Below are 13,522 nucleotides of genomic sequence, written 5' to 3' on the forward strand. Positions count from 1 at the left end.
GTAAAACTCATGGGAAATGCTGACCTAGATAAATTAGAGTGCAGTAGAAAAAAACTTCCTTAGAGTTGTCAAAAAATTGTTCCTACTTGGTCAATGAGTCGATGCTAAGTTTAAGACATGTTCAATGGACAATGTAATTTTATTGGAGAAATCATATTATTTCAACAAATTGATTCAGGAGGCTAACTTCTATATAGAGCATATAATTTCCAAGAACTATCATTTCTTAAGCTTTATATTTTGAAATAACTTCAGATTTATAAAAAAAATTGTAAAAAAAGTACAATGGATTTCTATATATCCTTCTGCCAGACTCCCAAAATGTTAACAATGCACATTTTTTTCTCCTTTTCTCTGTGTGTGAATATACAAACACACACATATACATATATACATTTTTTTCTCAAAGTTGCTAACATGATGCTTCCATACCTCCAAATATTTGTGCGTATTGCTAAAAGTATATTTTCTTACAAAACCACAGTACAAATATAAAAAAAATAACATTAATACTACATCCAATCTACAGACCTTATTCAAATTTTACTGTTGTCTTAATAAGGTCCTTGACAACAAATAAAAATTTTTCCTGTCCCAGGATCCAATCTGGAATCACTCATTGCATCTAACTATGTCTTGTTAGTCTCCTTTAATTTGGAACAGTTTCTCAGTCTTTGTTTTTCATGACCTCGTCACTTTGAAGAACATAAGCCGTTTTGTTCCACGTCCCTCCATTGGATTCATCTGTTTCCTCGTGATTAGACTCAGGTTATGCACTCTCAGCAGTGACCACATTCGTGTGTACCTTCTTCAGGAGCCACATGACCCCTGTTTGTTCCACTACTAGTGATGCTAACTTTTGATCACTTAAAGTGGTGTTTGCCAGGTTTCTCTACTGTAAAGTTACAATTTTTTCTCAAGGTGGAGTGTCTTACACACTTTGAGACTATGTAAATATTCAGTTTTTCATTAAACTGTCACCTACTAGTTTTAGCATCCATTGATGATTCTTGCCAAAACAGTTTCTGCTATGATAGTTGTCAGATGGTAATTTCTAAATGCAGTATTCCCTTTACTTTAGCTATTGTAAGGAAGACCTTTCTCTTCTCCCATTGATTATTTATTTCTATCTGTATGGACTCACAGGTTCTTGTTTTATTCTATGGGTTATAATTCATTACTATAATTATTTTGATGCTCAATTGTCCCAGGTTGGCGGGTGGGATACCCCTCAATCTGCCTGTGTCCTTTAGCCATTTCCCCATCATTCTTTGAGCACTTCCTTACTTTCTGGCAGAGTAAGACATTTCAAGCTCATCTTGTGCTTTCCCCGCCCCAGCCCAAGAATCAATAATTTTTCTAAGAAGCCTGTTTTTTAAGTAGAAAATTTAGAAACCAAGATCTGAGTGCTAGGTATTCTCCTTGTTACTGGGCTGTCACTGCTTCTAGGCACTTTCAGGGGACAAAACTAGTAAATATATGTATATATGTGTACATGTTATCTCTGTATCTATAAATTTATTTCTATTAACTTACATGTATGAAAAAACCATGAGTTCACACTGATGCTTCCAATTCCAATCCAATACCACAGGGAAAAACCCTCATCATTTATTATTACTATCTTGAAACTGTGTCAAAACTCACAGGCTTCAAGTCATTAAATTTGCTATGCTGCAGAATACGACCTACGAGATATTCTGGAACTGCCTAACGCCACTCGTCCACCCATTTACTTACTCACACTCTTTTGTGCTAGATACTTGGCTAGGAATATGGAAATGAACGACTCTCCCTATCCTTTAGCAGCTCAATCTATTAGCGAGGGTAGAAGAAAAATAATTACACAGTAGTACAGTAAGTTCTGTATTAGAGGTATTTGGTATTCTACGGGAACAGAGAGGAGGAGCACCCAGCCCAACCTGAGTAAACTGGATTATCTCAGAGAAGGAAGTAAAAATGGGCTGCTCTCACTACTCCTTGGAAGAGTTCTTAGATTATTGTGTGTTTGCACAAAATGAAGAGTGCACTTTGCTTTTGAGCAAAAGTACGTTTTTTGGAGAGCTCTGATTTATCTAGAAGGGTTCTCTGCATTGATTGAATTCATCACAAAACTGCTCAGCCACGACAGTATCTATGCAAATAAATTCCAGGGGAATCAATGTTAGCTTGTGGGACCACAGGTCAGGTTACACTCTACTAGACCCCTCCCAATGACCATAAAGGAAGGGAAAAGTTTTGGACTTTTCCCAACTGTGTATTATCCCATGGTGGAGTTTTCCCTGCTCTTCTTCTTTACAAACTAAATAAACTGGTTTATTTGCCATCGTATTGTCACCCTCTTGAGTAACAGAGTAGTTTACACACAGGTTTTCTTTTATCTAATTAATCTTAAACTAGAAAGAGTTTGAAGAAAAAGATTTGTGTGTATGTGTGTATTAGAGTATATATCTAGAAATTAAAGGCTAAGAAAAAAATTGGGGAGAGAAAATATTAGGATAAAAAATGAGAAAGGGATTTTATTATTTTTGTTGTCCTATACACACAGTATTCTCATCAAAATTTACCACCAGAGCTTTTTTTTTCTTTGTAAAAAACAAATGTGCGCTATCTTCTGGTCTGTGCTCCCCTCATCAGCTTCCCCAGTTCTCAGTCTGGTCTCTCTAATATTGCTTATCGCATCAATTTAGAAATCCCAGTCTAGAGAGTTGCTACGATGTGTTAGTAAAGACCCGCAGTACCAGAGGCTGATCTTCGCATGACTTGCGGTCTCTCCTTCCACTACCAAATGATCCCTTGGTAGAGCCAATACTGCAGGAAAAAGTAGAACTGAGACATGTATAGACCCTTTAGCCACTATAGAAGCAGGGTCAAACATGACTGAAAGATTTATTAGGTGGCCTAGATCATAGAAAATATAAAATCATTTTAGTTATGAAACACTCATGATAAATAATAAACTTTAGATGTTAATAAAGACACTGAAGTTTTTTCTTATGCTTTTTTAAAAATGTAATTTTAGGTGACCATAAAGCTGAGGCGAGGGTAGTTTGGGTTCTGGGAAAGAATCCCCAGCCGTCATTAGTTGCCTCCGCGCACACACCACTCGTGATCACTGCAGAGGTGGCCCCACCTGAGCGCCGGACTGTGTCAAAGGTCCATGTGGTGAGTGCAGCAGCCACAGAAAGCATGGGTCACATACATTGACTTACGCAAGGAACAATAGAAAAGCCATCCATGGGGGGGCTTGTTTAATATATGTAATGAGTAGTGAAAGCTTCTGTGAAAGCGAGAATTTTTAATTACTTTATTAAATATTATATTCAATTTAAAGGCTTTAACCATCCGTAATCACCATGATACAATGTGTGTGTGTACATATGCAAAAAGTACTCACTGAACATGCTTTAAAAGGTATAACTGTGTTGAAATCTATGCAACATGAAATACAATTTGATATAAAAAACCCACTAACCAGAAGCATGAAAACCAGTATGTTTTAATAGGAGCCTATTGTGGATTCTGGAATGACTGTGGCATGCATGTCCCTGGTCATGTTGGACTTCTCCTTCAGTTTTGACTGGAGTAATGTGTGTTCCACGACACCGATTCGAATGTCCATCTGAACGGTTTCTTGCTTCAGCTTTGTTAAGCTCTGTTTAATCTTCACCAAAGGAGCTGCAGAATGAAAACAACATGGAATAAAAATGTCCATTTGGAGTCTCAGTGTATTACAGAATTGTATGACATTTTCCTCACTTTGTCTTAAGCCAAAAATAGGGTTAAAAACATAGCCAACAACTTCCTGACATTCACACAGTTTTGCTGTGGCATTTTAAACACCTGAGATTTTTAGGATGGGAAATGATACAGCATTTGATGTACTGAGGCTGAATTTCCTTCCTTTTCTAGGGGAAGAGTTGCTAAAGGAATGTTTGAAGATGTTTTCAATATTTTTTTATGGGCTAGAGTATCTGTCTGAAGGAAAAAGGGATACAGTGGGAGAAAAAGGGCAGGAAGAATTACCTTTGAGATATAGATAATGGGTTCATTCAAACATTCTGCAAAACCCCTATCCATCCCTTTTTGAAAGATCACTCAGTATATACCATTAAAACCCTAAAAAATCTTTCTAGAGCATAGAAGGACCTTAGGCAATCACCACTCATGAAAATAACTAGCTCGTGATGGAGGATGATTACAGGAGGATTATTAATTCTTCTCTATTTGACCCCTGCCCAGTCAGCTCTACTGGGGAAGAGGGAAAAAAACAAAGGTCGTCACATCACTGCCTTTGTGCCATTTGGGTGTACAATTAGTGCTCTTTTGTACGTAAAATGGAATAATGAAGCTCTTTTGATGAAGAGAGAACAAAATATTATTTTTTTGAAACTGGCACAACAAAGTGCATATTTAAATATTTCCAATCTATCTCTGAATTGATATAGTTTGAATTAAAAAAATCCTAAATGATAGTAAAAAAACTATGGCTCTTCTCTGCTGATTTCTAAGGAAAACAGGATACTGATCATCAGACATCATTTTTGCACCGTGTACCTCTCCTCAAACAAATACATTCAAAAAAGCAGACTCCCTATTTATTAATACATTTTGTTAAATAGATTCCATGAAGAGAGATTCTTCTCTTGTTTATTTTCTTCTTAAAATGAGTGTGTACTCACCACCATCAGTCATACTGCTGCCTTTTTCTTCCATCTCTTGTTTTACCTTTTCTAGTTCTTCTGTAACCTTTCATTGAAAAAAAGTTTTCATGAGCACTGAATTTTAATAAACTTCCAAAAATTTTGAATGATGTATTCGGAAAATTAATTTAGATATAATACATACATAAAGGGGTATAAATACATCAGAGGTATTCTGGACATATCTGAATAATAAGATAAAGTACACAGATATGCAAAGCTTTTTTATCTTCTGAGAGTGCTCCTTATGTTGAACTCCACCAAATCACTTTCTCATGAACTTCTTCAGGTGGAAGGTGACAGAACAAAAAGGATCCGACTTGTTTTTGGCATTAGGCACTCACACCTTGTAGTTATCTCATAGCATCTACCATGCAAGTCTCTAAGAATCAGTTATTAATTAAAATAGTATAAACATCCTAAAAAGATTTTGGATTTCTACAGGTTCACTAGGTATCTTTCTTAATATTATAGTTTTATAAGAGAATATGCCACCTTTTCCTCTATAGACACTAAAAATAGTGTTTATACCATATGGCTATATATAAAAATACTCTAACTGCTCTATCCAAACCATGAGCTCCCAGAGGCATACTGTGCTGTCACGCTCGCTCTTATCCGTACTCTACATCACACTCAAAACGACACTACTATAGCCTCTATTATTAGCAAAATTCCAAACTAGGATTAATATAGGTAGAAAATACTATCTTCAAAAAATGGAAAAATTCTGATATGATCTAGAACTAAGCCATAATTACCATAACTCAGTAGGCTTTATTTTTATCACACGAGTGAGTAAAAACTTCCTTGGGAATAAAGTGCTCATCCAAGTAAAGCAAATTAATTTTTTTCAGGCCCCTGAAACGTTCCAAGTGGGGATAACTACCTACTCCGTAAGAATGAGATGGCTCCCCGGACTCCCTTCAAGTGTTAATCTACCCCACGTACGTGAGCACTTCACTTCCACATAATGCTTTATTTGCCGAGAAACACTACACGATTAGAGTCTAAATATTTCTAAATGTATATTTTTAGTATTTTAAAATAACTGTTTATTCTTCAAATAATCTCTATAAAAGAAGCTTAATCCTACTATATAATAGCAAAGTTTGTGATAATTACACTGGATTGTAACTAAAGATAATCTTGGATTTTAGTCCCACATTGGCTATCGACCTTGTTTAAGGGTTTTTTTTCCTCTCAGCTCTTCAGTGAAAAATGGGAATATACATTAGATCTTACCTCTCTTACAAGATGATGGAAATAAATACAACAATACATGTAAACATTCCAGAAGTTTTCAGAAGGAAAGGGTTACAAGCCACTCCCAGTTTGTGGACAGAGAAACACTCGGGATCACATACCAGTTATCAACGGCAGTCATTAAAAACAAATCTTCTGTCTTCCAGGCTAACATTAAAATTTCTCATAGATATTTAAGCTAGTGCTTTAACCTACTCTTCTATATATTAATTGTAATCATTATATTCTAAAAAACATTAAGGAAGGTTAAGAATTTGCTAATACTATCAGCAGGTTTTATGTTGGATTTAATAGAACAACTTCAAGCATTTTGTGGGAGCAAATAGGATACACATACATAATTGATTCATTGATAAGAAAATTATGGATTTTCTCCTAAAGAAAAGGATTTAAAGCCACAGGCAGCAATTATTGAGATAAACAACGCAGGCCGCAGCAGCATTAAACCATCTGAGACTCTGAACAGCCGGGGCCCAGCTGACAGGTGAGAAGACGGACGAGCACACAGCTCGTACCTCAGACAGGAGTCTGGTCCTTTCAGTCACGCCGCCATTTCCCTGCTGGTATCGCTCCCTTGCCTGAGGGAGAAAACATTTTGTTTAACGACAAATTCAAAACAGAAGCAGATTACTTAAATAGGACCTCTTTGTGTTTGCAATTTCTGCATATCATTTTATGACAACCCCCCTCCTCGCCAGCGAATACATTTGTGAAAGTGACATTTAACCGCAGCTATTTCAGGTCCCTAATAGGCACCGTGTATTTAACTAAAGCACCATAAATGATGAACTACCGCAACCTTCATATACCGACTGCGCATGGGCATGGCTCATGATAGAAACTGTCCTCAGCCGTTCCCAGACAGTTTACGGGAGCGGCTCTTGGTCGATCTAATTTGCGTACTGTGCAGAGAAAACCAGTTCTAAAAAATCAATCATAATAGAGCATCACGATCAGTAATTAATAAAGATTAATAAACAGCATGACTATGGAATATGTTTCTGGCAACTAATCTAACAATCAATTATTTAATATCAATGTTTGAGAGATAAACGGTGGCTTTAATCAGAGACTTTTACAGCATTTTAAAAGTAAAAATATCCACAAATAGATGTGTATAAAAGGGAATAATTAATTAAACAAATAACATAAAAAAGTGAATATTACTTTCTGTTTGGTCTTTGAGAACTTCTGAAATACAGAAGTATCTCAAGTTTACTTCAGTTTCTTTCTTCTTTTTCTAACCTTGTCTGCTGAAAGAAAAAAAAAGATGCCTTCAACTGACATTTGCAAGTGTTCTTACTAGTCTTCTCCATCATCAGGAAAGATGGGCACAAACCCTAAGGAAAGCCTTTAGTTCCTACTGCTGGGACAAAGAACTGTGCTTTCCAAGGCTGAAGATTATATTTTTTGGTTGAAATTCTAAAACTTTGAAAGGATTAAAAAATTTGCTCACTTAATTAATTAAACTGCTTGTCTCTGAACATGTCTTGCTTTCATATTCCTTATTGTGTGGCTGTAAGCCTTTATGGCAAGGATGTCTTCTCCCTCTGACACATGTACATGCATACTATTCTTCTTCCTCCTACTCATACGGTAAATTAATCGCAGACTGAGAAACAAAACCAGGTGTCCTGACACTCTGTTCCTGCTCTAAGCCATGTTCCCCCACAATATATGCCCTCGCTTATTTAAATCAAATGAAGAAACGCATTTAAAGACTTCCAGGAGATAATTTCTATCACATGTAAAATAGAGATGACAAGTTCTATTGCCTCCCTGGGCTTCCTAAAGTGGGGACTCAATGTATTGCTGTTTGTGACAAGCATTTCACGATTCCCAAATGAAAAGTGCCATGTCAAGTTTAGGGACTAGGGTCATTAACTGGAATAGAGCCCTGGATATCATTCTTAAATTACCTCACTCAGCTGGGCTTGGGCTGCGCGATATTCTTGAACCAAGTGCTCAAGCTGATTGTTGATGTACTTTTCTCGGCTGCCAATCTTTTCCAAGGTCCTACTAATTTCATTATGGAGTTTGTCCAAAAATCCCTAGAAATTCCATGAGATTTTAGTAGATAAAAAAATTCATAAATACATTTTTCAAAGATAGTTTAAAATGGGTTAAATCTCCCCCAATCCATTCCCCAAATTGTCAACCACTTATGAAAAAGAAGATAGTTTGCAATTTTCAATAGCAAAAGAAGTCTGTAATGAGAAATATTTTCAGTAAAGAAGCACCTGACAGGGTTGGTTAACTCATTTGCCCTTACGCACATCTAAAATGCACGGGAGGGGAATTTGCTTTACATCAAGTTCACAGAGTAGGTAAGGGAATAACATGACTTTCTCGTAGCACAATTTAAAGATGACTGGAACATTTCAGTTGGAAGTAGATCATTAAACTTATAGCTCTAGCCTGGGACCCATAATCTCTCATTCCAACTTTGCTTCTTTGTGGCGTCCTCCACAAGTCCTTATTTCTGGTAGGGCAGCACTCCTGGGAAAGCTGTAGGTTCTAGGCATTGCTGGCCTGGTGCTCTCTTATCCTTTGGGATTCAGAGAGGAAAGAATGATGAAATGTTTCTCTCTAATATATATATACAGTCATGTGTCACTTAACGATGGGGACATATTCTGAGAAATGCCTCGTTAGGTGATTTTGTCATTGTGTGAACATCATAGAGTATACTTACACAAACCTAGATGGTATAGCCTACTGCACACCTGGGCTCTGTGGGATAGCCTATTGCTCCTAGGCTACAAACCTATATAGCACGTTACTGCACTGAATACTGTAGGCAATGTTAAGTATGTTAAGTAACATTGTAGCACAATGTTAAGTATTTGTGTATCTAAACATATTTAAACACAGAAAAGGTACAGTCAAAATGACAGTATAAAAGATAAAAAATGATATACAAGTATAAGGCACTTACCATGAATGGAGCTTGCAGGAGTGGAAGTTGCTCTGGGTGAGTCAGCAAGTGAGTGGTGAGTGAATGTGAAGGCCTAGGACATCACTGTGCACTACTGTAGACTTTATAAACACTGCACACTTAGGCTACACTCAATTCATAAAAAAATATTTTTCTTTCTTCAATAATAAATTAACCTTAGCTTATTGTAACTTTATAAACTTTTTAATTTTTTAACTTTTGACTCTTTTGTAATAACACTCAGCTTAAAACACAAACATATTGTACAGCTGTACAAAAATATTTTCTTTCTTTATATCCTTATTCTATAATCCTTTTTCTATTTTTAAAATTTTTAATTTTTTTTACTTTTTAAAATTTTTTTGTTACAAACCAAGACACAAATACACACGTTGGCCTAGGCCTACACAGGGTCAGGATCATCAATATCACCATCTTCCACCTCCACAGCTTGTCCCAGTGGAAGGTCTTCAGGGGCAATAACATGCATGGAGCTGTCATCTCCTACGACAACAACGCCTTCTTCCAAATGCCTCCTGAAGGACCCGCCTGAGGCTCTTCTCGAGGAGGTGTCATTCTTTTCAGAAACATGTCTACAGTGGTTTGCTTGGTTTGTTTCTTTTTTTCATCATAGATTTCCTGTAAGCATATAATGCACTATGAACATTCCTGTCTATTAATGAAAATTCTTCAGTGTTGGGGTCCATGTTTTCAACTTTTTAAGGAGCTTGTTGAAGTCTGCAAAAGCTTCTGCTAAACATTTCATTGTGAATTTTCTTGGGGGTTCTTCTTTTTCTTTTCCTGCAGTTTCCTTTTCTCTTTTTTTTTTTTTTTTTTTTTTTTTTGTGAGGAGATCAGCCCTGAGCTAACATCCGCCAATCCTCCTCTTTTTTTTGCTGAGGAAGACGGCCCTGGGCTAACATCTGTGCCCATCTTCCTCCACTTTATATGGGATGCCGCCACAGCATGGCTTACCAAGCGGTGCGTCGGTGCGCGCCCGGGATCCGAACCAGCGAACCCCGGGCCGCCGCAGCGGAGTGCGCGCACTTAACCGCTTGCGCCACCGGGCCGGCCCCTCCTTTTCTCTTTCTTCTTCTTCAGCTATGTGTTTCTGTTCCAGTTCCAACAACTCATTAGCCAATTTCTCAGGAACAACCTCTGGGAGCTCCTCACTATCATCCTCATCCACACCCAGGTTCAAGTTGTTTGCCATCTCAATCACAGCCTCATTGATTTTTGCAACCTCCTCATCTTTGACAAATCCTTTGAAGTCACAGACGAACCTCTTCAGTATCTTCTCCCAGATGCCATTCAACACTCCTTGGTGACATCACCCTACACCCGAGCAAGGTTCTTGATGTGGTCATAGACGTTGTAATCCTTTCAGAATTGCATCAGTGTCTTCTCAGTGTCTCCCTCAGTTGCAGCAATAGCCTGGGCAAAGGTCTCCTCAGGTAGTAGGCCTTCAAAGCTGCTATAACTCCTTGATCCATTGGTTGCAACAAAGTGTTAATATCTGGAGGGAGAAACACTGCTTTGATATTGGGATGAAGACCATCAATAAAAGGAGGATGTCGGGAGCATTATCAACAATAAGCAAAATCTTAAAAAGTATGTTATTCTCCAAACAGTACTTCTCTATTTTGCTGACACAGCAATTCAGGAGGGCATCTTGGAAGAGGAGCTGCGTCATCCATGACTTCTTATTGCTCCTGTAGTACACTGGCAGCATGTGCTTACTGATATGCTTGCAGGGCCTGGGGTTCTCACTGTGCCAGATCACAAAGGGTTTCAATTTGTAGCCTGCAACATTGCCCCTAAGCAAGACTGCTATCCTGTCCTTAAAAGCCTTGAAACCTGGCATTGACTTGGCCTCCTGATGAATAAAAGTCCTTTTAGGCACTGATTTCCAGAATAGGGAGGTTTCATCCATATTGAATATTTTCTCTGGCAAGTAATTTTCCTCCATAATCAGCTTATCTAGAGTTTCCAAAAATTCTTCAGCTGCCTTCACATCAGCACTCACAGACTCATCACTCACTTTCACATTATGTAATGAATAACAACTCTTGAATTGTTTAAACCACCCAGAGCGAGCAGTAAATTCAACACAGTAGTTGGGTCCAGCCTTTTCTTTCAACATCACAAACAAACTTTTGCTTTGGCCATGATCATCATGGTGCTGAAAAGGATACGCTTCTGTGTCTGGTCTTTAATCTAGGTCATTAGAAGTCTCTCCATGTCTGATATAGGCCCTTCTTGAATTTTTGTTAGTCTTGTTGCCTTCTATGAAGCAAATTCTCTAACATTTTCCATCATTTTGTTCTCCTTCAAGATTATAGCTATGGTGGAATGGGACAGGCCTGACTGGCGAGCAATAACCATCAGTGATTTTCCACCTTCGTAGGCCTTAATCACTTTTAATTTCATTTCCAGGTCAGTAATTCAATGTGGCTTCTTACTGGCAACATTAGCAGTGAATTTTGTACACTTAGAGGCCATGATGAACAAAACAACACGAGATTAAATCAAGCACCAGAGAAAATGATGCAATCAAGAGATGTGGTAAACACGAGATGTATGAGGCTGCTGCTGGTGTAACACAGCATACTGCTTTACAGTAAACGTTTTTTTTATAAGGAGAAAGAGCACACTCTAAAATAACAATAAAAAGCATAGTATTGTAAATACATAAACTAGTAACAGTCATTTATTATCAAGTATTATGTACTTTACATAATTGTATCTGCTATAATTTTATACAACTGGCAGCACAGTAGGTTTGTTTACACCAGCATCACTACAAACACGTGAGTAATACATTGTGCTACAACGTTACAACAGCTATGATGTCACTAGGTGATAGGAATTTTTCAGCTCCATTATAATCTTATGGGATCACCATTCTAGACTGAAACATCATTATGTGGCATATGACTGTATATATCAATATATTAGACATATATCTAATATATGTAATTTAATAGATATATATTATATTGCTTTTATATAAAGTTACCTTTCTTTAGTTGGTTTAAGTGTTAGGGCTGTTGAAATGCAATACGGTACACATTCAGTCAGTAAGCTCCTCAAAGGCAAGGATTGTGTCTTTTTTTACTTTCACGTTCTCCCTTAATAGGTGTTCCACAGATGAGTAAATGTGCATTGATTTATCTGAAGTAATTCACACACCTTGGTCTCCTTTAGAGCAGACTCAATTCCACTTTTGTGCTGGTGCATTTGGTCAACATGGATTCTCCAATCCTATAGGCATAAGAGCAAAGAACAAGTAAAAAATATTACATTTCCTTCTTTCTTCTACTTTTTTGAAGTTGAATCCTTTATTTTAATTACTTTGGTTGCTGCCTTATTTCAGGCGAGAGAGCCCTATATATAGCTTGCAATCAGATTATAAAGAATTATGTGTAGAGCACTTTAGGATAAAAGGTTCTAAATAAATGTAAATTATTTTATGTGTTCACAGAGTGATGTCTGACAATTTGAATATAAATTATTCCTGCACTGCTGGTGGTTAATATTTATGACCAGCCATCAAAATGAAAAAATATTCTAATTACTAGAAAAGAAATATTTGTTTAAGCAGTAACAATTATGTTTGCCAGAAGCAACTCCAGAATTAAGTATCATATATCAAATATTAGTTTGTCCCTTGGAAATTAAAATGGGGCAGGGCCCTCTTCTTCAGTAAGATTTTGGAGTCTCTTTCTTAAGAAAGGAAGTCTATAATGATTATTAGAGTTCATATATTTTGAGGTATATTGTACCACTACCAGACTGATCTGACTTAGTGTGCATATTTGAAGTTTACTCCAACATGTTAATTTCCTACAAGATACCCTAAAAATTTTTTGGTTTATATTACTAAAGGTAACAATTTTAAGACTTGAGAAATACCCATCATAAGAGAAAAAATATTATGGTAGGTTGAAGCAAGTGACGGAACCAGGATATTCTTTAACCGCACACGTCTGCCTGCATACCCCGGTGCTCCACTTTGCTATCCACACTACTTTGTGAAGAGAACAATATTCTGAGAAGAGTCCCATTCTACTGATTTCTTAACTTTGAAACAAGGGTTAGTGACTATAGGGTAAAAAAATCCTTGGGTACTTCACACCTACCAATTATAAAACTATAATATATTAAAGCTGCAAAGAACCTGAAAGAGCATCTAGTCTCACCTTTTCATTTCACAGATAAGCAAACAGAGGCCCAGTGACAGAAAGGGGCACACCAAGGCCACACAGGTAGTGGCGCACCTGGATCAGAAGCCAGTGACTAATTCCCACACAATACATTTCGGCACTTCAGAGTCAATAAAAGGAGCAATGGGCTACTTGACACCAGTGAAGACGCCGGAGCAGAGAACAAATCAGCACTTTCCTTTGTCCTTAAGCATTTTTGTGCCTCATGAACAAAAAGTATCTCAGAATATGAGAGCTGGAAAGATCTTAAAGATCATCTACTCATCTACTGAATAGTCATCCAGCACAATGTTTTCATTTTACAGTTGAGGGAACTGTTCACCACCCAGAGCAATGACTAGACAGATCTGGCAAGGAAACAGGCCCTCCACCTCAGCCAGTCAACACTG

At 37.3% G+C, this 13,522-nt stretch overlaps 1 protein-coding gene across 1 annotated transcript in view; it reads right to left on the reverse strand.

Annotated features, from left to right (window-relative positions):
- Positions 1 to 3,483: 3,483 nt before the first annotated feature.
- The window catches only part of IFT57 (intraflagellar transport 57), a 53,132-nt gene continuing 43,093 nt past the window's right edge, over positions 3,484 to 13,522 (reverse strand). Inside the window, exons 7-11 of the mRNA XM_058555746.1 lie at positions 12,100 to 12,171; positions 7,889 to 8,020; positions 6,485 to 6,547; positions 4,683 to 4,749; positions 3,484 to 3,678 (exon numbers count right to left, since the gene is read on the reverse strand). Coding sequence (XP_058411729.1) covers positions 3,500 to 3,678; positions 4,683 to 4,749; positions 6,485 to 6,547; positions 7,889 to 8,020; positions 12,100 to 12,171 — 513 coding nt within the window. The 3' untranslated portion in view covers positions 3,484 to 3,499. The remainder of the gene's footprint in view (positions 3,679 to 4,682; positions 4,750 to 6,484; positions 6,548 to 7,888; positions 8,021 to 12,099; positions 12,172 to 13,522) is intronic.

The sequence above is a fragment of the Diceros bicornis genome, chromosome 15, assembly GCF_020826845.1.
Source record: "Diceros bicornis minor isolate mBicDic1 chromosome 15, mDicBic1.mat.cur, whole genome shotgun sequence".
Lineage (NCBI taxonomy): Eukaryota > Metazoa > Chordata > Mammalia > Perissodactyla > Rhinocerotidae > Diceros > Diceros bicornis.